The sequence below is a fragment of the Hyla sarda genome, chromosome 3 (genome assembly GCF_029499605.1).
Source record: "Hyla sarda isolate aHylSar1 chromosome 3, aHylSar1.hap1, whole genome shotgun sequence".
Lineage (NCBI taxonomy): Eukaryota > Metazoa > Chordata > Amphibia > Anura > Hylidae > Hyla > Hyla sarda.
Window position 1 is genome coordinate 325,637,978 of NC_079191.1, and position 26,097 is coordinate 325,664,074.

General features: G+C 40.2%; 1 protein-coding gene across 10 annotated transcripts in view; it reads left to right on the top strand.

The window, feature by feature from the left end:
• The window catches only part of ADGRG6 (adhesion G protein-coupled receptor G6), a 211,070-nt gene extending 185,412 nt beyond the window's left edge, over nucleotides 1-25,658 (top strand). For 9 of the 10 annotated variants that reach the window (XM_056567247.1, XM_056567246.1, XM_056567249.1 and 6 more), the window contains 7 exons: nucleotides 4,147-4,274; nucleotides 5,338-5,606; nucleotides 6,133-6,238; nucleotides 6,466-6,749; nucleotides 7,272-7,373; nucleotides 8,999-9,157; nucleotides 22,024-25,658. In XM_056567247.1, the coding sequence (XP_056423222.1) occupies nucleotides 4,147-4,274; nucleotides 5,338-5,606; nucleotides 6,133-6,238; nucleotides 6,466-6,749; nucleotides 7,272-7,373; nucleotides 8,999-9,157; nucleotides 22,024-22,202 (1,227 nt within the window). In that variant the 3' untranslated portion in view covers nucleotides 22,203-25,658. Of the gene's footprint in view, nucleotides 1-4,146; nucleotides 4,275-5,337; nucleotides 5,607-6,132; nucleotides 6,239-6,465; nucleotides 6,750-7,271; nucleotides 7,374-8,998; nucleotides 9,158-11,095; nucleotides 11,143-22,023 lie in introns of all 10 variants that reach the window. The other variant, XM_056567250.1, reaches the window with a different exon arrangement.
• Nucleotides 25,659-26,097: the final 439 nt, after the last annotated feature.

Below are 26,097 nucleotides of genomic sequence, written 5' to 3' on the forward strand. Positions count from 1 at the left end.
GGTCCCGGGAGCTGTGCATGATGGGAGAATATCCCCATAGCAACTGCACAGCTCCCGGGGCGTGAGTCATCAGAAAGCAGTTAGACAGAAAAAAACAACTCAGCTTCAGAAGCTAATAACTATTGCAAGGATTAAGATTTTTTAATCAAAGTAATTTACAAATCTGTTTAACTTTCCGGAGCCAGTTGATATGTAAAAAAAAGTTTTGGCCTGGAATACCCCTTTAAGGACTCGGGATGCAGGGCGTATGCATACGCCCGGCGTCCTGAACAGGTTAAGTAGCAGTCATTTACAAATCTGTTTAACTTTCTGGCACCAGTTGATTTAAAAAAAAAAACAATGGCCCTGATTTACTAAGAGTGCAGTGTTTATTCTTGGGTGATTTCAATATCACTCGTCTTTTCTTTCAGACTTATTTACTATTCTGTCGCACATTTCGTTTTTTTTCTGTCGCATGTTTTTTTTTGTGTCCCACTAGTCAATTGTGTCGCACAAACTCCGAGCTAAAGAAATTAGTTGTGTGAGTCAAAATGGTTTAGACTTGTTTGTTTAAAAATGTTTTCATGAATCAAAAGTATTTTGTTATATATGTGTTATAATTAGTCAAACATTACAACAATTATCCGTGTTTATCAGCTTGGGTGTTAAATTGATTAAAATCTAATATTGCAAATGTGTTAAAAAAATTAAAATTATTGTGTGAGGCAAACTCACACTTTTTCTTTTTAGAGTTATTTTGGAAGTATTCCGAGTATTTTTTGTTTTTTTGTCGGGAACACACCCATTTTTGCATTAAACACGCCCATTTCAGGGTGAAAAAAACACTCCGAGTGGTTTCTAAAGTCTCGGTTGTGCGGCATAAAATTTGGTCGCATAAACAGTCGCACAGACGTTGCGACTAAAATTTAGTTGCTATAACTGAGAAAAAGAGTTGGTTGGACTTTAGTAAATGAGGGCCAATGTTTTTCACCGGAGGACCCCTTTAAGCCTTGTAGTAGGTTCAATATTTGAGTGCAGATCTACAAATTTATTGCAGTGGATCATGCTGTTTGATAAATTTAGCATATCTACAGACTTCAGTAGAACTTTTTATACCAGATGTTGTTTAGCTTACTTATCAATTTGTACACCAAATTTTTGGTGAAGTTTTTTGCGTTTTGTCACATTTTTTGCCATTTACCTTCCTGTGATACTATGGGCCTCATTTACTAAGGCTTTTCCAAGTAGATATTGTAGTTTTTTGTTTTTTTTTCCCGCACGTGTCATCCACCAGAATTTCTTTAAAATTTTTAAAAAAACCCTACTAACTCTCCACTTTACTCAAAAAATCCTACAAATTACTCAAACAACCCTACATTTTCTAAAGAAACCTACAAATTTACTAATGTTCCCACATAAAAAGTGGTTGATTTGAGCTCTGGAAAACCCAACAGCTCAGAGCATGCTTTAATGTTTATGCTTTAAAAAAATAAAAATAAAATAAATTACCACACCCACATTATCATAAAGTCTAGGCTTAAATTCCTTCTGTCCCATTTAACAGCCTTATGGGAGGAGCAATTAATTATCTAATATGGTTAAGTTAAAAGGGATCCTTTTTTAACGATTTATGTCTGAGAAAAAGAATCATATGTGAACAATAAAAAAAAAGTGGTCATATTTTAAAAAATATGTCGGCAAATAAGTACCGTATTTATCGGGGTATACCACGCACCGGACTATAACACGCACCCTCATTTTACCAAGGACATTTGGGTAAAAAAAGTTTTTTACCCAAATATCCATGATAAAATGAGGGTGCGTGTGTGCGCGTGTATACCCCGATATACCCCCAGGAAAGGCAGGGGGAGAAAGGCCGTCGCTGCCCGCTTCTCTCCCCCTGCCTTTCCTGGGGTCTAGAGCGCTGCTGTCGGCCCTTTTCACCCCCTGGTTATCGGCGCCGCTGCCCGTTCTGTCCCCCTGACTATCGGTGCCGGCGCCGATAGCCAGGGGGAGAGAAGCGGCGCCGACAGCCAGGGGGAGAGAAGGGGCAGTGGCACCCATTGCCGGCGCCGCTGCCCCGTTGCCTTCCCCCATCCCCGGTGGCATAATTACCTGAGTCGGGTCCGCGCTGCTCCAGGCCTCCGTCGTGCGTCCCCAGCGTCGTTGCTATGCACGGCGCGGCGCTCTGACGTCATGCGCCGCGCCGTTCAGCGCATAGCAATGACGCCGGGGACGCACAACGGAGGCCTGGAGCAGCGCGGACCCGACTCAGGTAATTATGCCACCGGGGATGGGGGGAGGCAACGGGGCAGCGGCGCCGGCAATGGGTGCCGCTGCCCCTTCTCTCCCCCTGGCTGTCGGCGCCGCTTCTCTCTCCATGGCTTTCGGTGCCGGCACCGATAGTCAGGGGGACAGAACGGGCAGCGGCGCCGATAACCAGGGGGTGAAAAGGGCCGACAGCAGCGCTCTAGACCCCAGGAAAGGCAGGGGGAGAGAAGCGGGCAGCGACGGCCTCTCTCCCCCTGCCTTTCCTGGGGGTGTATCGGCGTATAACACGCACACAGACTTTAGGCTAAAAATTTTAGCCTTAAAAGTGCGTGTTATACGCCGATAAATACGGTATCTTGTCAACAGTTTGCATCAAATACTATAATTTTTTATATGCTGTATGCACAGACAACTATTTTCATAGACTTATATAGAGCACATATATTGAAAAAAAATAAAAATAACACAAAATTTCCACAATTTTTGGGATTCATTTTCACTTAAAATACACCTTAAACTTTTGTGAACATAGCCTTAGAGGGGTTATCCAGGAAAAAACGTTTTTATATATATATCAACCAGAAAGTTAAACAGATTTGTTAATTACTTCTAATAAAAAATCTTAATCCTTTCAGTACGTATGAGCTGCTTAAGTTGAGTTGGTCTTTTTGTTTTAAGTGCTCTCTGATTACATCTGTCTAGGGAACTGTCCAGAGTAGAAGCAAATCCCCATAGCAAACTTCTTCTACTCTGTGCAGTTCCCGAGACAAGCAGAGATGTGAGCAGAGAGCACTGTTGCCAGAAAAAAAAGAACAACTCAACTTCAGCAGCTGATAATTAATGGAAATATTAAAAGGGTATTCCAGGAAAAAACTTTTTTTTTATAACAACTGGCTCCAGAAAGTTAAACAGATTTGTAAATTACTTCTAAATAAAAAAATCATAATCCTTCCAATAATTATTAGCTGCTGAAGTTGAGTTGTACTTTTCTGTCTGGCAACAGTGCTCTCTGCTGACATCTCTGCTTGTCTCGGGAACTGCACAGAGTAGAAGAAGTTTGCTATGGGGATTTGCTTCTACTCTGGACAGTTCCCAAAACAGGTGTCATCAGAAAGCACCTAGACAGAAAGAACAACTCAACTTCAGCAGCTCATAAGTACTGAAAGGATTAAGATTTTTTAATAGAAGTAATTTACAAATCTGTTTACATTTCTGGAACCAGTTCATATAAAAAAATAAATTCCTAGATAACTCCTTTAAGATTTTTTAATAGAAGTAATTTACAAATCTGTTTAACTTTTTGGAGCCACTTGATATAAAAAAAAAAAAGTTTTTTTTCCTGGAATATCCGTTTAAGCACATAATGTATGTGTCCAATATAAGAAGCACCAAATTGTGCCACAACATTTTTTTTGGAGGTACACAAAATTGCAGAGAAGATCACCAAAAACCCTGGCAACCCTCCGCTGGGACCCCTGCGATCTCTGATCAGCACCCAACGTTTGTTTAGAATGCTGGGTGTGGCACCAGGGGCTCGTGACATCACAGCCATGCCCCTTGTGATGTCACACCATGCGCTCTCAATGCAAGTCTATGGGAGGGGGCGTAGCAGCCCTTGACAGCCATAGACAGTGGCGGGACCCCGTGATCAGGCATCTTATCCCCTATCCTTTGGATAGGTGATAAGATGTCTAGGGGTGGAGTACCCCTTTAAGTAAATCTTTCCTAAATGTTGTAATGTATGCTTTTTTATTTCTAATTTTATTTAGAAGGCTTTTATTTGTGTATGTGTTTGTATAAGAATGTATGGTTGAGCTTGTCCACTAATCTATTTAGATTGAAAAAATAGAGAGTCATGTAAAGTGTTTAAATAAATTGCACATTTATCTTTTGTAGGACCTTCAGAGAACTGACCAGTTTATTGACAGTCAAAATACAAAAATTCTTACATTCATTACATATATTGGCTGCGGGATATCTGCCATATGTACAGCTGCCACACTTCTAACTTACATTGCATTTGAGTAAGTAACCAAAAGTGTGCACTGCATTACACAATTGTTTATTTTTTATTTTTAAAGAAATAGTAAAAATAAGTAATCGAATGGGAAAGAAGGAGTAGTTAATGATTCAGGTGCAATTAAATAAGGTCAATACAAAAGCTGGAAAATTCAGATGATAAATCTTTCAGCCAAGGCTACATTTAATAACAAATGTATTTAGTGTGCAGGAACATATGTATTTATGCATTTTTATTATTATTATTAATATAGCTATAGCTCCTTTCATTTGGGGCGGCACTTGACAAATGTTCCCAGGATTGGTGGGGGTCCGAGCAGTCAAACCCCAACCAGGTTGTTATCACCTATCCTGTAGGTGGGGATAACGTTTTTGTTGACAATACCTCTTTAAAAATGTTCATATAACATCTTAGACTAGGGCTCCACCGCAACATTTGACTGTCATAGTAAAATTGGAACATTGGAAAAGAGTAAGGGAAGAGGTAGTGGTTATATTGCAGTAATAGGCTGAATTCTTGTCATTGTTACACAACTTTTTACCCCATAGGAAAACCCTATGGTTGCACACAAGTCACAGTAAAGCAATAATTTCAGTTTCCTGTGAATTGCCAAATGTAGAATTCTACCATTGAATGGTAACCATTCAGAATAGATGTAGTTTAGTTTTTCGTCATCAGCAGAGTTGAGCAAACTTACAGTAAATTGGCTAGTAGGGAACCTTCCGGCTCGGCCAATGATTGCTTTAGTCTGCATGAATTAGTTTAGCTTTCTAAAGGCAGTGGTTGCCTGGAAAATTCTGGGATGAAAGTCTTAGGTCTCCTAGGACTGTATCCACCTTTTATAGCCAACCTGAACACTTGGAAACTTTAACTAATTTATGAAGACTAAAGTAATCAACGGCCGAGCCGCGAGGTTCACTACGAGCCAATGTACTGTAGGTTTGCTCAACTCTAGTCGTCAGCAACCACTGTTCCATATCCAATGCTCAGCTTTCATTTGTTGCTCTCTAGCCATACGTGACACCTGTTTACTGTATAAAATTTGACAATTCTTTTTTTCCCCCCAGAAAAATCAGACGTGACTATCCTTCAAAAATCTTGATGAACTTGAGCACTGCCTTACTGTTCCTGAACCTATTCTTCCTCTTGGATGGCTGGTTGGCTTCCTTCGAAATTAATGAGCTCTGCATAGCCGTGGCTGCATTGCTTCATTTTTTCCTTTTAGCTACATTCACTTGGATGGGATTGGAGGCTGTGCACATGTATATAGCATTAGTAAAAGTGTTCAATACCTATATCCGGAGATATATTCTAAAATTCTGCATTATTGGTTGGGGTAAGTGTATCTAGGAGACATTGTAGGAATGATATTTTGATCTGATTTGAACGCATTGTAAATTTTTAGTGCATGGCATGTTGGTAGAACTAGCTCCCAAATATGTTTATCAAGACCCAATGAATAAAACACTATAAATTAGCTATTGCTATTTTGTTCATGGGTCAGTTTGGCAATAGATACCCCTGATCACCTGTCAAAATAATTGATGGCAACTTTAAATCTGCCCTATAAGTTGTAGAAATCACCCAATGGGAAAAATTCACCCAGCTGAAAGTCGGCGCTTCATTAAAATGTATGTCCGATCATGGCCAAATTTGTTGTATTTATGGCCTCCTTCAGAGAAAAAATGGGTCAATAGTGGTACCAGGCTGAAGGGAAAGCGACTAAAAAAATATATTAAGATGATAGAAATTGCTTGAACTACATATTTGCTGACTAGTATAAGTCCTTATTTTCTTATTATTTGTTTAGTATGTGATTTTGTCTGTAGTTTATTGTGTGGTTGATTTGTATTGCAATACAGGTGTACCTGCTGTAGTGGTTGCGATCGTCCTGGCAAGCACACATAAAGATAGTGCCTATGGGAGCAGCTTGTATGGACAGGATGCTAATGGAAATGGTGATGCCTTGTAAGTATATTATACATCTAATAATCATCTTTTTTAATTCTCATTGTTACATATAAAGGCATAGGTATATATTCACAATTTTTTTTAACTGCTGTGGCCATTGTATATGGACACCGTGGTGCAGATGAAATTCCTGAGCACAGAAATGCAGATAACCTATGAATGAAGTAATATATGAATAAATATCAGCTGTTCCAATCCGCAGACATTTGATTGCTTTCTTTCAGCTGTTGGATAAGAAACAACACAGTTTTCTACGTGACCTGTGCTGCCTACTTTGCAGTCATGTTTCTGATGAACATAGCCATGTTCATTGTGGTAATGGTTCAGATCTGCGGCAGAAATGGGAAAAGGACGAATCGCAGCATTAGAGAAGAAGTTTTACGGAACTTGCGCAGTGTGGTCAGCCTCACATTCCTTCTGGGAATGACATGGGGTTTTGCTTTTTTTGCTTGGGGAAGTGTCACCCTAGTGTTCCTGTACCTTTTCACCATATTCAACTCCTTGCAAGGTAAAATATATGAAATGTTCACAATTTAACTGTTGTCATAAATGTTTATATGTTTTGTATACATTTTTTTGTTCTTGATTTGTCTTCATTTAATAATATTAAAAAGCCTCTGCATACCTTAAAGGGGTTATCCAGGGATAGAAAAACAGAGCTAATTTCTTCCAAAACAGCACCACTTCTGTCCTTAGGTTGTGTGTGGTATTGCAGCTTAGTTCCATTGAGCCAACTTGTCATAACACACATCCTGAGGATAAAGGTGGTGCTGTTTTTTTTTTTTGTTGGAAGAAATAAGCTCTGTTTTATATACCTGAATAACCCCTTTAATAGCATAAGAGATTGTGTGCACATGATTTTTAAGATTGGCCATTAATTCAGGGAATTATTCTGATTTCCATATATGGAGTCAAAAAGGATTTTATTTCCTAGAATGAGGAAAACGAGAACTAGGGCTTACATCTGTTTTCTGTGTTGCTTAATATGCACTCAAATTATTATTCACATCCATTCCCTTGGTCTTTATAGGTTTATTTATTTTTGTCTTCCACTGTGCATTGAAAGAAAATGTTCAAAAACAATGGAGGCGGCATCTATGTTGTGGGAAACTTCGACTACCAGATAATTCAGGTAAATTCACGATGGGTGATAAGAAAAACAGAATTTTTTTTTAAACTGATCCCATAAATCTCTGTGGGAATGGAGAAGACCCAATCTTAATTGTACCCCCTGTATTATAACCCAGTGCGTCATTTAGAATGATGTTGGATAATACTTGAGTAAGTCTTTAGACTGTCAGTCTATCTGTTATCTTACAGTGGTCTATGCTACCCTGCTTTCTGAAATAGTTAATTATTTTTATATGACAATGCTGTACTTTCCACAGAATGCAAACTTATAGACTCAGAAGAAGTAATTTTGAGTCCATCAACTATCACACTTAACAGTTAAAGTGGTTGTCAGACCAATCATTGGCCTCAACAGAATATGGTATAGGATGACAGAGGTCAGGGATTGGATGCAGTGGTGACATGGGTATATAGGCATGTAATTCTACCTGCCCTGTATAAAAAAGTGAGGACTGGGGTGGTGTTGCTAGACGTGGCAGGAATTAAACAGATAAGTATTGCTTATTAGGGACAACCCTTTTTAAAAGTTTAATATTATGCTGTGTATGTTGTTATAATTCTGATTATACCTATTATACAAGCTGTTACTATTATCTGTACAAGAAAAGCTAAACAATTTATTTTCAAAATTACATGAACAGTGTTGATATGTTAACTGTTATGTAGCAGCCACGTGGAGTTAGACAGACTGTTGTATGGTATGTAACTTGGGGTGGTGAGATGTATCACTTCGTGATGCCAGTGCACCGTTAACCTACGTGGTCCAAGGATAGGACAGTTTCCCATGGGCAAGGCACGGGATAATAAATACACCGATGCCAGGTTATGGATAACTGAGGCAGAAGTAGATGTTACAATCCTCAGAGTGCAGATTAGAGTGGAGGAGAAACAGAATAACCCTTGGGAGCCCTGTAGACTTGCTGTGACTTGTAGTATTTTACTTGGGATTTCAAACTTAATCCTGAGGCTTTCCACACTGACTAGGGTTCTAATAGTGTCCAATTAACGCTACACTGCCAGGGTATGAACTATTGCTATGTGGCCTGTCGACTCACCGGGTCCTCCTGGGCAGGGAACACTTGCAGAATGGTGTGGTCGCTTGCTTGAAGATTTACTTTAGGCTTCCCTTGAATCACCTCACACTCCTGTTGCCTCTTGCTCACACTGAGCTCTGCACACAGCAACAACATTCACTTAGAGTGAGCACTGGCTTAGACTAGACTAATTAACTCCTCCCCCTACACAAATAGGGCCTAGCTAGATGGCCTTCCACTGGGCAACCATGTGCACTCTGCATGATACCTCCTAACAAATATCATGTACATTTCATAAAGGAACAGTGCAAAACAGGCAAAGTCTACAATGAAGATTAAAGCATCACCTGAGCAACAGGGCCTAACGCAGGCACCTGAAACAATGTTTACCTGATAGGATGCACTTGAGTGCAGGGACTGGGATAGTTATATTATGTTCCAAATTAACTACACGTGTTTCTTTTGATTATTTACTGAAGCTCCAACAGCATATACAGAATTTGTACATTATACTAAGGAATGTGTTGAATTTTGTTATGTTTCCAATATTTTATGTAGCAAAGTAATAGTCAAATACAATTTTATTTTCCAGATTGGAGCAAAACAGCCACTAATAACACAAAGAAGGTCAGCTCGGACAATCTGGGCAAGTCCCTTTCTTCCAGTTCCTTAGGCTCTAATTCTACATATTGGACATCTAAATCAAAGTCTAGTTCAAATCCATTCTTTAATAAGAGGAATAGTAGCACAGGTGAGTATCATTTAATTGTATATGTTTGTATCATATTTAACTTTAGATTATAGTAATAATAATGATAATAGTATGCTTAAAAAATAGCTATAGATAAGTGCAGGATATTATAATTGTTTAATATAGGTGATGGTTTGTGATTATTTTTGTAGAACAGACCTTTATTTTATCTTAAATTTACATCAAGTGTTAAAGAAAATGATATAATAATGCTATAGATTATATATATAGTCGACATTTTTACCAGTGTACTATTGCTTGTGGGTTACAGCAACTGTTCAGTCAACTTAGTTTTATTGAATTTCTCATTTGCTAACAATTCTGATGTATGAAGTTAACATACATGTGTCCTAATGAATTACATTAATTAAACAATAATGCCTCTTTTAATTATGCATGACATGCCAGACAGATACACCCTAAAGTTATTGTCATGTTTCAGGTCATTTAATCTTTTGACCATGAAAAAAACCTTTAAAATGTAAAGGGAATCTGTCAGCTGTATTTGACGCACTGCAGACACTGTTGGATATCTGTTAGGGTATTTAAGCAAACCAAACTCTTCCCACTGCTGATGTTGATATCAAACTTTTCAATCAAACCAACATTTTACAGTATTTCTCAGCCAAGTGTCAAGAAGGCAAAAAATGAATATAGTACTCAATACCTAATCCTGACCATGTACATCATTTTTTTATGCCTCTATTACTTATATTTATAATAAAAATACCTCTCACAGTGTTAGAAATCCTCTCAGGGGAAGGGGGGGGTGCCCCCCCCTTGTGGTGGCGGGAGGTGATTGGTGTGTCGGCTCATGCAGCCTTGTCCATGGTTCATCTCTTGTCCATGACTCATGGACAAGCCTTATGCTGCTGGTTAGTGTCCCAGTAGGTATGTGGACCCCTAGTGGTGGGATTTTTTAAATGATTTTTTTGTTATGAAATATAAAAAAAATGTTATACAACCATATTACTAAAAGTCTTTAATTTTCATCAGTAACAACATATAAACAGTTTTTGGATCTGATGGTGCCCATTTAATTACTCTCCCTTCCAAGCCTCTCCTGGGCCAACATACAGTCCCATCAAGGTGTACCAGGCTGCTGCATGTGAAAAAAATTGGCTCAACCTCCTTGCACTTGCTTGAGAAAAAAAAGCTATTTATAAGTTAGGCCACCATCATCAGCTCCAGGAAAGGTACAGATTTTTTTTTATACCCTGACAGCTATCTAACAGTGTCTGCAGCTCTTACCAGCAAATACAGCTGACAGATTGCTTTTAAACCCTTAAGACCAGTTAGGTAGAGTATATTATAGGACTATGTGCAGTTAAATTCCTTTAATTTTTTTGATCCAGATTTACAAGGAGATTATAGATGCTAGATACTCATGTCATTTTAGACACATTTAAGGAAGACATTTGGCATACAATAGACCATGAGAAAGCTTCACATAGCTGAAGTTAAAGGGGTTATATATGACTGTTTTCTCTAGACACAGCTGATTGTAGAATTATGGATGAGGTATTGGGGATGATCTTTCACTACCCATCACATGTCTGCTTTAATAAATACATGCCTTCCCCTTATATTAAAGTAATGTAGGTGTACCATTTAGGGGTGTGCTCCTACACAGTCTAACATTGCCCTATCAGTGTTCATATTGGCAGACTGCGTGAATACATCCCTTTGACACGGTAAATACCCAGTTGCTAATACATTAAAAATAGCTATTTTGGGGGAATAAAAGTATTTACTAAACCCTGTATCTTCAAGTAGCTGCTAGGACTTCTTTACAATAATGTAAACAACTTTAACAAAACATTATTTGGTAACATTACTACACATTTTCTGTTTTGTGTTACTATGACAACCTGTGGTTTTCACTAACGTTTCTGTTACTTACTAAACTGACCGTTACATTCCATGTTTATGGCATAGATAATGGCTCCTAAGAGCATCCCATAACCAGAGGTGGAATCATTCAGGTAAATCCTTCTGTAAGGTTGGTTGGGTGCATGACCTATCAACATCTGGGATGGGTACTCTTGCATGAAGTCATACAATGGAAAGGACCATTCTATAATCAGAATCAACCTTCGCTCCATTGCTCCAATCTTTTTGAGACAATGACGCTCAACTCTCAATCTCAAAAACTTTATTACGGCTTGTTTCCTTCCTTTATGGCTGACCTTCATTTCTGAAAATAATAAAAATTCATGTTGCATGAAGCTGCATTCAGGTGCATGGAACAACTACAGCCATGAATGTTGCTGACACATTGTCACTACTATTCTCTATAAAATATCATTTTAATTATTAGAATCTCATTGCCTTGGTTTATAAATAAGCTAATGCTCTGCACATTCGATTTAATATACAATACTTTGTATCCCTACTTTTTGTAAACGTAATAGTTTAGCCTAAAAATTTTTGCTAAAATTTGAAGTTTAAATAGAAAAAAATAAAAGTACTCAGTTTGGTCCCAAAGATAGGATCACAGTCCCCATTCTGCATGGCCAAGTGTATGTTTACACAAAGAAGCTCATAAACTATTTCAGTTTCAGTTTGATCACATTTTTGAGATTTCAGCATGCATACATGTTTGCTGAGCTGCCTCTGAGATCTCAGTATACATATATCTATACAGGCTTGTCTTTGAGATCTAAACATGCATAGGTCTGTACAGAGGTGTCTTTGAGGCCGCAGCACGCTTCTGCTTGGCGAGAAATATTTGTGTGATCTCAGCTTTTGGACGAAAGTGACATGAAAAGTGTAAAAGTAAGTGCATTTGTGTGCTAAACAAAGCAAAACCCCAATAGTCTAGACCAGTGGTCCCCAAACTGTGGTCTTGCAAAATTACACTTAGCGTACATGTTGAAAGTTGTAGTTTTGCAACATTCGGAGGACCACAATTTGGAGACCACTGGAATAGACAGTGCCTTGAAAGGGAATCCCTAAGTAAAATTACAGTGTCTGAACCACAAGCAGTATAAAATCTGGACAGGCTATTACCAATAACTAAGTCCTACTACTAACTAAGTCCTACAGCATTTCAGAGTAAAGCATAGTTTAATGCCAAGCCATGGCATTTGGGAAGTGTCCAGGAGATGGTCTTCCCGGCTTCTTCTTGCCCAGTTTGGCTTGATTAACATGTCTTTTCCTGTTGTTGTGGTAGCTCCTGCTCTTGCCAGCAAAAGAAAGAAAGGGAGAGATCAGATGCCAGATCTCCCCCTCTCCTATACAAAGCTACTAAGGTTAAACCAAAAGGATAACAAAGGTTTTCAGATTCTTTTATTTTCTACAAACTGTGGTTGGACCTCTTGGGAACATTCTGTAGATACATTTCTTTCCTTCTTGGACATCTAACCTATTGCAATATTTCTGAATATAAGTTATGTCCAATAATAATTGCTTATCTATGATCATATGCTTGAAAGCAGTTGCATTTGATTGATTACTCTACCTTTTCAATGCTTATTTTTGCTATGTTTATACTTAATTTCTTCTCTGCATTGCATGTGCATATTTATTGCAAATATATGAATGTACTTACATTGTAATTAAAGTCGATCTGCCAGTATATATGTTACACTATATTTATTAATCTTCCCAAAATCTTGATATAATGCTGAGTCTCTGCTTACCTACTCCTGGTCCTCACAGGTCAATTTGCAATTCACATTTGGCTCCTTCCAGTCCCTCTCTGCTTGTCTCTTCTGCTTCTAAGACAAGAAGTCTTGCTATGGCCTCTTGTCTTGGAAGCAGGCAAGAGATAGGAGCAGAGGGGACCAGAAGGAGCTGCAACAGGAGCTACAGCAGGACCTGTGGGGGGTTAGGGGGTAAGTAATTATAGCTTTTTGTATATAAAGCCATTGCATCATATGAAGATTTGTGGGATACATGAATTGCCTATTAAGGTTGGCACATAAATATTGTGCTTTATGTCTGATTACCCTATATAAAGAATGCTCATGCTTATGATTCTTGTATATTTATGAGAAGGTCCCATCCATAACCATATCCTTCACTCCCACCTCCTACAGCCACCATCACTGTTAAATGATCATATATATATATATATATATATAGGCTAATAGATAATAATGTTGTTGTTTACTTTAGCGACAAAGTGGTCTTTGGATCCCTTAGGCTTTAGGGCCCAGGTGCAACTGCTGTTAACTAGGGATAAGCGAATTGAATCTGACGAATCCGAATACGTTACGAATTTTCGGGTTTTTTCTTCGTAACGAATGCGAATATCGACGCAATTCGATCACACAAATCACTTCATTAAACTCTGTTTAGTGCTGTCTAGGCTCCAGGGGCCAGGCATCTAAAATGGTGGATATACATGTGAGAACATGGGGCAAGGAATCCTGGGAAGACGCGAACAAGGGTCGGCAGGATGATCAGCAGCCAGCCACCCCTGTGATGTCACAGCCCTATATAATCGGCAGCCATCTTGCGGCCATTCACATCAGCATTCTATTACAGAGAGAGAGGGGGGGACAGACAGCAGTGTGTGTTGCACAGAAAAGCATTTTTACAGCAGAGATTCACCTCCCAGTCACCGTTCTATTGCAGAGAGGGACAGAGAGCAGTGTGTTGCACAGAAAAGCTTTTTTACAGCAGCGATTCACCTCAAGCCCAAATCCAGCCTAGAAGCACTGATAGGGAAAGGAGTGAGATTGAGAGAGAAAGTGCAATTTTGGGTGTATTACACAGCGACTGTGTGCTGCAGCAATGGTGTGTACAACAACTCAAAAGCTAATAGTAGCCAGCTAGTTAGGGTGAGCACAGCACTAAAAGCATATTGTCCTCTATTAAGTGTAACCTGTGCGTACATCTAAGTGGTGTACCATTTTGTTCCTGTCAAGTTCTTAAGGGCCTAGATACTGCGAAAGGCCAGGCAAAAGTACACACCTGCTGGTGTTGTAGACAAATACTGACATGCAGACACAACTCAATGATGATGAAGCTGATCGCACTTGGGAGCCGGGTGCAGAAGGGGCTTCGTCATCATCAGGAGAAGAGGGTTGCAGGTTGCCCTTGAGGCAGCAGCTGAGCCAGCAAGGTTGTAGCATGGTTGGAAATCAGCATGGTGGCAGAAGTGGAAAGTCTGGAGCCAAACGTGCCCCGGGTAGACCACGTGCTTCACAGCAGCCTACCTTCCCGGGAGGTAGTGAAACAGGGGTTCCTGGAGTCTGCGGCAGTAGCAGTCAATCAGTGCGGATTGTTGGTGGGAAAATCAGATACTCTGCGGTGTGGCAGTTATTTATCAAACATTAGGAGGAGGTTAACCAAATGCAAGATGGCCAAATGCAAGATGTGTCTGCAGATGGTGAAACGTGGCAAGGGTCCCGATGTTGGCACCATGGCCCGTCAACATATGCAGCGTCAACATGGGAGAACCGTGGCTCCGATGTGGTGTTCCAGCCTGCTGCATCACACAGTGGCAAGCCACTCCCTGTTTCAACCAGCCAAGGCTACACCACCAATGCCAAAAGGAGCTGTGTATCATGCCCATCTTCTGTTGCTCCAAATGCTCCTGCTCCTCTTACTTTGAGTCAGTCATTCCACCAGAATCCATCGGCGAAGCCATGTCCAAGAGAAAACAGTATGCGCCCACTTATCCAACGGCGCAGAAGCTGAATGTGCTCCTCTCCGAGTTGCTTGTGCTGCAGTCCCTCCCTTTTCAAGTGGTGGACTATGCACCTTTCAGAGAACTGATAGCTGGAAGAAGGCAGTACCAGCCCTGCACAATCTTATAGAACAGAAGGTAGGCCAGTCCTTGATCCTGTCGGTGTGTACAAAACTGCCTGGCAGCGCTGACTTGTGCAGCTGTAACTATGGTCAGAGACAATACATGTCCTTTATGGCCCACTGGGTAAATGTGGTTCCTGCACAGCCACAACATCAACTTGGACAGGTCACGCCGCTTCCGCCTCCATGCTCTCAGGCCGTTGGTCCTGTGACAGAGTGCGCCTCCGCCTCCTCCACCTTGTCCTCAGCCTCCACTGCATGGACAAGTCTCAGTGACCCTCCAGCATTCATGTGTGCAGGGTACAGCGGTGTCACGCTGTTCTTCACATGGTTTGCCTTGACGAAAGGAGTCACACATGGGAGGAACTGCTAAAAGTAATTCATTAAGAAATCGAATCATGGCTTACTCCACAAAAAAATGGGAATGGGAACCATGGTGACCGACAACGGGAAGAACATCTTGTCTGTGTTGCAACAAGGAAGCCTGAGACATGCACCCTGCATGGCACACGTGTTCAATCTGGTTGCCAAGTGGTTCCTGAAGTGTTCCCCCATCTGCAAGACATCATAACAATGGGAAGGAAACTTTGCATGCACTTCAGCCACTCGTACACCACAAAGCACACAAGCACACCCTCCTTGAGCTTCAGCATCAGAATGGTATCCCCCAACATATTCTGGTTTGTGACATTTCCACACATTGGAATTCCACTCTCCATATGTTGGATCGATTATACGAACAGAAAAAAGTAATCACCGATTTCTTGATGATCCAAGTGGATAGGGGGAACCATGGTAACCGACAACGGGAAGAACATCTTGTCCGCGCTGCGACAAGGAAGTGTGAAACATGCGCCCTGCATGGCACACGTGTTGAATCTGGTTGTCAAGCACTTCCTCAAGTCTTCACCCCATTTGCAAAACATCCTGAAAATGGCAAGGAAACTGTGCATGCACTTCAGCCACTCGTACACCGCCAAGCACACCATCCTTGAGCTGCAGCGTCAGAACGGTATCCCACAACATAGTCTTATTTGTGACATTGCCACACATTAAAATTCCACCCTCCATATGTTGTACAGACTATACGAACAAAGAAAAGCCATCACCGATTTCTTGATGATCCACGCAGATAGGAGTACTTTCCTGTGTAACTTCAATGTGAACCAGTGGCAGCTCATACGTGACACCTGCCATTTGCTCAGGCCCTTTGAGGAAGCCACATTATTAGTCAGCCGCAAGTATGAACAACGGGATGAACAACGTCATTCCACTGTTTAATTTACTACAACACGTGTTGGAAACTTTGGCTGGTCAGGGCACTTGAGACGTGGTGCGTAAATCTCATGGCCACTGGAGCCCTGTGGGGGCTGAACTGGAGGAGGATGGGAAGGGGCACAGTGGAGCACAGTTTAGGCTTCGCGAGATGAGCGGATTTTATGGTCATCTGACAGAAGAACAGGAGCAGGAGTATCTAGAGGAGCTAGATGGTTATGAGGAAGGCGAGACAGAGGACCCAGACACATCTCAGCAGTATGCAGTGGAGATGGAGGCAGGGAGTCCCTCCGAGTCACTTGCACAAATGGCACGATGCATGCTCAATTGCTTACGTAGTGAGTGCTGAATTGTCACCATTCGGCAGAGGGATGACTTCTGGCTCTCCACCTTATTGGACCCTCGCTACCGGCACAAAATGGGGGTCTTTTTTACACCCACTGAGAGGAAGGACAAACTGACCTACTACAGAGACATCCTACGTAGTCAGTTGGCCAATGCCTATCTGCGCCATCGTCCATCCTCTTGCAGGTCTGACGCGGAGGGCGCCCTGCACTCACCTTCCACTGCCATGGCTGCTGGGGAGGGGCGGGGTGGCAGGAGCAGTACCAGCTCCATCAGCAGCAGCCTGAGTCTACAGTCGCTGATGAGTAGCTTTCTTCACCCGCATAGTGAAACAACTCATTAGCAGCAGGAAGACCTAGAGCAGGACCTAAACCAGCAGGTAATATCATGCCTTGACATGACCATGCCAACACACCTTGAAGATCCGCTGGACTTCTGGGCAGCCAAACTTGATTTGTGGCCGCAACTAGCAGAGTTTGCGGTGGAAAAGCTGTCCTGCCGGCCAGTAGTGTGCCTTCAGAACGAGTGTTTAGTGTGGCAGGGGCCATAGTAACCCCAAGGAGAACTCATCTGTCCACTAAAAATGTGGAGAGACTGACCTTTGTGAAGATGAATCAGGCATGGATGGGCAAGAATTTCCACCCACCAATGCCTGATGCATCAGAGTAGATTGACCATAGTGCCACACCAACACTTATATGGATAAATATGGATAGTGTAAAACATATTTAAGGTGCTGCTCCTCAGTTACAGACATTCCTCGGCATCAGACCACAAGTAAGTGTTGAGAATATGCATTAGCTAAGAATTTACTTTTATTAGGATAAAATATATGTACCCACATTTTTTTTAATCAAACAAAAGGAAAGGTGTGCAAAAACACCATGTGCCACCTACACCACCAAGTACTGATCTGATGCAAAGACCTCTAAAAGGTGGAAGGGAACAACCTATGGTCCATTGTAACTTCGCCTGTAAGGCCCTACTCTCGCATTATTAATTCCCTTCTTGGCAAGTGTTACTTGCCCTAAAATGGGCTGCCCCATGCAGAAAACTCTCCCTATTTCCACCTACAAACACTGCCACTGTAAATAGGGAGAGCAACACTTGCCAAGAAGGGAATTAACCCCTTAACGACGCAGGACGTATATTTACGTCCTGCGCCGGCTCCCGCGATATGAAGCGGGATCGCGCCGCGATCCTGCATCATATCGTGGCGGTCCCGGCGCTCATCAAAGGCCGGGACCCGCGGCTAATACCACACATCGCCGATCGCGGCGATGTGCGGTATTAACCCTTTAGAAGCGGCGGTCAAAGCTGACCGCCGCTTCTAAAGTGAAACTGAAAGTGACCCGGCTGCTCAGTCGGGCTGTTCAGGACCGCCGCGATGAAATCGCGGCGTCCCGAACAGCTGATCGGACACCGGGAGGGCCCTTACCTGCCTCCTCGGTGTCCGATCGACGAATGACTGCTCCGTGCCTGAGATCCAGGCAGGAGCAGTCAAGCGCCGATAATGCTGATCACAGGTGTGTTAATACACGCCAGTGATCAGCATAGGAGATCAGTGTGTGCAGTGTTATAGGTCCCTATGGGACCTATAACACTGCAAAATTTTTTTTTTTTTAAAGTGTTAATAAAGGTCATTTAACCCCTTCCCTAATAAAAGTTTGAATCACCCCCCTTTTCCCATAAAAAAAAATAAAACAGTGTAAAAAAAAAATAAATAAACATATGAGGTATCGCCACGTGCAAAAATGTCCAAACTATAAAAATATATAATTAATTAAACCGCACGGTCAATGGCGTACGCGCAAAAAAATTCCAAAGTCCAAAAAAGCGTATTTTGGTCACTTTTTATACCATTAAAAAAATGAATAAAAAGTGATAAAAAAGTCCGATCAAAACAAAAATCATACCGATAAAAACTTCAGATCACGACGCAAAAAATGAGCCCTCATACCGCCCTGTACATGGAAAAATAAAAAAGTTATAGGGGTCAGAAAATGCCATTTTTAAACGTATAAATTTTCCTGCATGTAGTTATGATTTTTTCCAGAAGTGCGACAAAATCAAACCTATATAATTAGGGTATCATTTTAACCGTATGGACCTACAGAATAATGATAAGGTGTAATTTTTACCAAAATATGCACTGCGTAGAAACGGAAGCCCCCAAAAGTTACAAAATGGCGTTTTTTTTCCGATTTTGTCGCACAATGATTTTTTTTCCGTTTCGCCGTGCATTTTTGGGTAAAATGACTAATGTCACTGCAAAGTAGAATTGGTGACGCAAAACATAAGCCATAATATGGATTTTTAGGTGGAAAATTGAAAGGGTTATGATTTTTAAAAGGTAAGGAGGAAAAAACGAAAGTGCAAAAACGGAAAACCCCTGAATCCTTAAGGGGTTAAAGGGGTGAGAGTAGGGCCTTACAGGGGAATTTTCTACCCCCCCCCCCACCTGCTACAATGGATTATATGTTGTTCCCTTCCACCTTTTCAAGGAAAGTGTTACTCGTCTTAAAAAGGTCGGCCCCACACAGGGACCTTTCCATATTTCCACCTAACAACCCTGGGAAATGTCAGCGTTTGCACGTGGAAATATGGAGAGGTTCCTTTGTGGGGCCGCCCTTTTTAGAGTGAGTAACACTTGCCAAGAAGGGAATAATGCGAGAGTAGGGCCTTACAGGAGAAGTTTTCACCCCCACCAGTTACAATGAACCATACGATGTTCCCTTCCACCTTTTAGAGGTCTTTGCATCACATCAATACTTGGTGGTGTAGGTGGCACATTTGTTTTTTGTACACCTTTACTTTTGTTTGATTTCAAAAAAATGTTGAGTACATTTATTTTATCCTAAGAATATTATTAAAAAGAGACTGTTTTCTTCTGCCTACCTGCCTCAGCTCCTATTCTGATCCTGCCACCCACCTAATGCCACACATCTGATGCCAAGTTATCCTTTTTCACCCACCTTCATCATCGGGTACTGGTATTGTCATCCACCGCCTCACTATGACACCGGGTCACTTTCAAGACTCCTGATGCTTCTGATGCAACCTCCAAGCTGTCTCATTCTGCCACCATATGTTATCCTCATGCTGCTGCCACCTCCAGGCTGTCTCATTCTGAAACTATTTGGTCTCCTCATGCTTCTGCCACCTCCAGGCTGTGTCATTCAGCCACTACATTGTCTCCTCATGCTGCTGCCAACTCCAGGCTGTCATTCAGCCACTATATGGTCTGCTCTTGCCACCACCAACTCCAGGCTGTATCATTCAGCCACTATATGGTCTGCTCTTGCTGCTGCCAACTCCAGGCTGTGTCATTCAGCCACTATATGGTCTCCTCATGCTGCTGCCAACTACAGGCTGTGTCTTTCAGCCACTATACGGTCTCCTCATGCTTCCGCCACCTCCAGGCTGTGTCACTGTACCGCCATATGGTCTCCTCATGCTGCTGGCTCATTCTGAAACTATTTGGTCTCCTCATTAGTGTTGCTCGCGAATATTCGCAATTCGAATATTATTCGCGAATATCGCATATTCGCGAATTCGCGAATTTCGCGAATATAGCGCTATATATTCGAAATTACGAATTTAAATTTTTTTTTTTTTTTTTTTTTTTTTCTTCACAGTACACATCACAGTGATCTTCCCTCTCTGCTTCCAGCTTGTGTGGTGTAAAGAAGGCTCTAATACTACTGTGTGAGACTGGCGTGCGAAATTTCGCATATGCGAAAATTAGTGTATGCTAATTTTCACACATGCGAATTTTCGAGTATGCGAATTTCCTATATGCTAATTTTCACATGTTAATTTTCGCATACGCGAAATTTCGCATATGCGAAAATAAAACGAAAACATAACGAATATGCGAATATTCGCGAATATATGACGAATATTCGTCCATATATTCGCGAATATTCGCGAATTCGAATATGGCCTATGCCGCTCAACACTACTCCTCATGCTCTCCTCAATGTTTTAGGTTCATCTATTTGAAATCTTCAATTTAAATGTTAAAAAATATCTTTAATCCTTTCAATTGTGAGTCCCTATGGTCTTGTCCGGCTGTTGCCACCTCCAGGCTGGGTCATTCAGCCACTATATGGTCTCCTCATGCTGCCCCCACCTCCACGCTGTTTCATTTAGCCACTATATGGTCTCCTCATACTGATGCCACCTTCAGGCTCTGTCATCATGCCGCTCTGCGTGTCATCTGCGCCTCTAATCTGCATGTCATACTGAATAACAGTATTATTTCACTAACCCAGCACACACCCTATGTGTGTTACAGCAAGACAAAGTGTTCTACACCCCTATTGTGGCTTTCTGTAGGCCAGAAATAGCCGTTTTTAATACAGATTCGCCGTGAATAAATTCTGACCGAACCAAATTTTTTCGGAAAATTCAGCGAATCGAATTTTTCTAAAAATTCGCTCATCTCTACTTTAACATACAAATGGCAGTAAATCTTCAGACCTTTACTTATGCTATTCTGCCTTTATTGAGACCCTGTCATCATGATTTATTGACAGGTGCCCTAATCCCATTAAACTATGTTTTATTTTAAAGCAAATTAAGTGTTTTAATGATTTCAAGGTTTTACCACCTAGTGTTTATTGGATAAGTGCTCCATCCCCTTCCGGTCTCTTCCAGCTCCAGCTTGGCTTGTTCAACAAGTCTCTTGCTATTACTGTATAATGTCAATGAAGTTTAGCTGGGTAGGGAGAAACTGCAAAAGAACCTCCCAATGGACTCTTTGCTTGATTCCAGCACTGAACACTAGATTCAAGCTAAAGTTCATCTATGATTTCTCTGAAACAATACAGACCTTTATAATGAAATACAGAAAACAGGGTACCTGTCTCTAAATCATGCTGGATGCAGTTAGGGCAGCATGAATGGCCTGTAAGTTTCCCCATTAAATAGGATAACATAACATATGACTAATTAATATGATTGGGTAATAGTAAAAAAAAAAATTCCCCTTTCAAAATAATTTTTCATGCTCATATATAGTCTTTTTTTTTAGTACAGTGTAAAAGTACTATCCCTTAAACAATATAAACTATATTAGCCATCAGTATTTTGCAATAGCCACTTTTATGCAAATTATATATATTTTGTGTAGCCAGTCAAGTAAATGGAAATTTCTAATACCAATAAAGCAACACAAATCACTAATACTAAAAATGAATGTCCAGTGGAAATGATGACAGATGGTAAAATAAGTATATATCTACATAACAGAAAGTTTATCAAGTGGAAACAAAATGTATTTCTATAGCCATGAGCTTAAATTTTGTTTTCTTTTAAGCTAAATAATTTTCTTTTTAGATATTTGCATTTAAAATTGCTGATGTTACTGAAACATCGAGTGAAAAAATTATTGTCATATCAAGATGCTGATTTTTTTTTTAGTCGAAAAGATGTCCTCAATGTTAAAGTTCATTTGAATTCTATTGTTTGGTTTGCAGGTTATATTTTTGGAGACAGACCCTCAGTCAAGTTTACGCCAGTGGACGGTGAACAGACATCAATTCTTCCGGTTCATCATGTCATCGACAAAGTCAAGGGCTATTGTCATCCTCATTCGGACAACTTTTACAAAAACATCATAATGTCAGATTCGTTCAGCCATAGCACAAAGTTCTAAGGATATAATGCAGAACTTCCACGTTGGTTCAGCTGATGAAAGAACTGAAACGAAAAGGGAATTTATGTGAACTATAAAATAACAAAAAAATGGAAGTTCAATTTTTATCGAATTATGCTAAACACTTACTTCAAGGACCTGTAACATTTCTGTACTTTACAGTTATGATGTAGCCTTCTGAAACTCCCAGAATGCAACAGAACCACAGACAGCTTCTTAGCCTTAACAAAATATCCTGAGCCAATACACTTCATTTTCAAAGTGTAATATGTTACTTTTCTCCAGAACATTAATGCTTACAAATTTACCTATGCCATTGTTTTTACAATTGTTTATTGGTGTCAGTTTACTCAACCTCATGCCAAGGCAACCACCTATCATTCTCATCTGTCCTCATTGCTACACATCCACACATGTCCACAAATTCTGATAAAGTCTTTCCATAATGGGTCTTAGAGATAGTGAAAAGAACCTGGACCTATAAGAACCGTAGTAATTTGCTCATTTTAGAGTCAATTCTTTTTTTTCCCACTAACCCAGTGTAGAAAAGTTTGCTTTGTTTTTGACTCTCATTTATATTGAAATCTTACGTTACAAAAGAATTGGAGTATTGAGATATCACAGTTTTATCTTGGAATGGTATCATTACAGTACAAAAATGTATAAAGCTAAATAACAAAGATGCTACAATTTCCTATCTCTACTGTTACAAACCAGGCTTATGAACACTAATGGAATTATATATATAAGTGGTAGCTATAATACTGTTGTCTAAAATGCATTATACACGGTTGGGCTTGTTTCCTATTGCTTAGATCATTTGACTTTAATGGACAAGGAATTCTCCAGATATTTGTGTTTTTTATTTTTAAATTTTATTTATTTATATATTTCTAAGTTACATAACTGTGAAGCGCTATGTGGCTATACAGTTTAGGCTCTGGTCACATTATCTGAAGAACCAATGCATTATTGCAGGGAAAGCTCGTGGTGCATATATCAAACATACCCATTCAATGTCCTTTTTGGCTTTCACACATTGGTATACCTTTTATTTTGTAAGATGGACTAGTGTAGTGACTTTGATTTTCCATACAAAGGTATACATTCAAGAAATTCATACTAGAAAGCATGCTTTTTCTTTACAATGGGAGTATATTAGCAACATATCCCACATTGTGTCTATACAGTGGGATATGTTTCAGCCTACTGTTGGGGGCATACATGGGAAGTTCCTCCAAACATATATCTTCAATGTAGGCTCTCAACGTGATGTGAACTGAACTTTAAGCTTTTTATGCACTTTGATAAATACATGATGAAAAAAATGTACTATTCATTCACTTTTTACTATTTTTTTTGCAGTTTTTCACATTTATAGCTAAAACTATAATTTCAGAGGACTTCAGTGACAGATTCCTTTAAAGGGGTACTCCAGTAGAAAACATTTTTTTTTAACCAATTCAAGCCAGAAAGTAAACAGATTTATAAATTACTTCTATTTAAAAATCTTAATCATTCCAGTACTTATGAGCTGTTGTATGCTCCAGAGGAATTTCTTTTCTGTCTGACCACAGTGCTCTCTGCTGACACCTCTGTCCATGTCAGGAACTGCCCAGAGCAGGAGAAAATCCCCATAGCAAGCCAATCCTGCTCTGGACAGTTCCTGTCATGGACAGAGAGCTTTGTGGTCAGACAGAAAATAAATTCAAAAAGAAAATAACTTCCTGATGATCATAACAGCTGCTGATAAGTACTGAAAAGATTAAGATTTAAATAGAAATCATTTACAAATCTGTTTAACTTTCTGGCACCAGTTGATTTAAAAAATATTTTTTTCCACTGGAGTACCCTTTTAATATACACAATTGTAGATTTAAACATTTAAAGCATACCTCCCAAAGATGGTCATGGTGGCAGGATACCTGCAACTTCTGAGACTGAGACTTGTCCTGAGACTATCATGATCTGGTCCCATGCAAGTCTATTTCAATTCCATCTTCAGATCAAGATAGTCTCTTTCTCTGAGGTAGTTGCTGAGAATTTTGAACATATCATGCTGCCAGCGCCATCATTGGAGATAAGCTTTGAATACAACTTTAAAGGGGTATTCCAGGATTTTTTTTTATTTGACTATGCTACAGGGGCTGTAAAGTTTGTGTAGTTTATAATATAGTGTCAGTACCTGTATGCAACGGGTTTCTCACAATTCCTATGTGATTTTAACCCCAATATTTATTTTTAACAGCATACAAAATGACTGTTGTCTCAGATTTTTTCCAGGTTGCAATGTGGCCGAGACCTGACTCCCTAGTCAGCTGATGACAGGGAGCCTGTCTGCTTCAATGGTTGGAGGGATCACTTAGTGGGAGAGAGTTCAATCTGCAACAGCTGTAGGCACCCTGATTGAAAACCACACAGATTTGAATGGTTGCAGATCATTTATGTTTCAATGGGTGGGGTGGCTGATGTGTGGGAGGGAGGAAAATGGAATTGTGGGATTTGTAGTCAAAATAAGAAAAGTCAAACAGGAAATACCAGTTGACAAAAAGCTAGCCCCAAGACAAGCGCAGATCCTTCCTAAGCATGTCCATTACTGCCTGTCAGGTACATACTAAAATCCCCTTATGGTGGATAACCCCTTTAACCATTAGATCATTTTTAAAATAACATTTTTGAGGAGCTTTAAGCAATTGCAAAAAACTTTGTCTTCAACCTTGAAAAATCTGTTGGCTAAAACCATAATCAGAACTAAAAATAGGATTATGTTTCTGCTTCTACTGAGTGCAGTACAAAAATAGCTATTACATGGTTAAATGGTCAATATGTATTGTTCTTAAAAGAGTTGTCTAATAAGGATCTCCCCCTTTTATGTGCCTTGTTTGGCATACGGCCATCATAGAGAGGCTCTTCCCTGACCACCATATACATAAAATAGTCATTTGATTAGATCAACCAGTTTATTTAATTAAGCATATCAGCTTATACCAATAACATTAGGGGTATGTGAACAGAAAATCCAGGGGCATTTTTATCCCTTTAAATATGATAGTGATGTGTTTCTAATATGGTCTTCTGAGGCTGTACAAAAAAGAATATAAGCTTAACTTTCTGTACCTACCCCTGATCCCTGCAGCTACAGCTGTAACTCATGTTTTGTCTTCTTCTAGTCGCCAACCAATTGTCTTTTCTGCCTGTTTCCAGTGATTGGCTGAGTAGGCAGGTCCTGCTCTGACTTCATGTCTAGGAAGTAGGCAGAAGAGACAAGTGACAGTGTAAGCAGACAAAACAGACGTTGCAGCAGGACCTGAGAAGGACCAAGGATAGGCCAGTATCATTTTCTTCTTCTGTACAGCCCCAGTAATATGAGTTTGTAAACCACATTGGAATACCCCTTTAACTGTAAAAGGGCCCATAAAAATGAGAAGTTTTTTGAAATGGTCCTTACACTGAAAGGCTGGTGGTTACTACCAGTGATCACCAGATGACTTCTTTCTCTAACAAATTTTGGGCCTTTAGGCCAAGGCTGAGTAAAGGTTCCACCGAATAGCTGTCCATATATGTGAGACCTGGGGAAAGGGAGGTATGTTAACTTTGTTCAAAACTTTCAAGTCTAGTCGTGTAAAATCCTAAGTGTTAAACTTTGAAGATTTGAAAATTCCACTACAGAAATAATGTGAAAATGTTATAAAAAATCCATATTAATCTTGTGTTATCCATGAAATATTCCTGCCTAATAGTCATAATTTTAATAGATGAAAAGGGAGAAAATGTGTGAATCACAGTCAAAGGGTCAACCATACATGTATATGTTGCTACATTTTTATTATATTGTGTTGTTTCCTTTTTACTACCATGTAGTAGAATATTAATCTATTAATGCTTGTTATTTTTG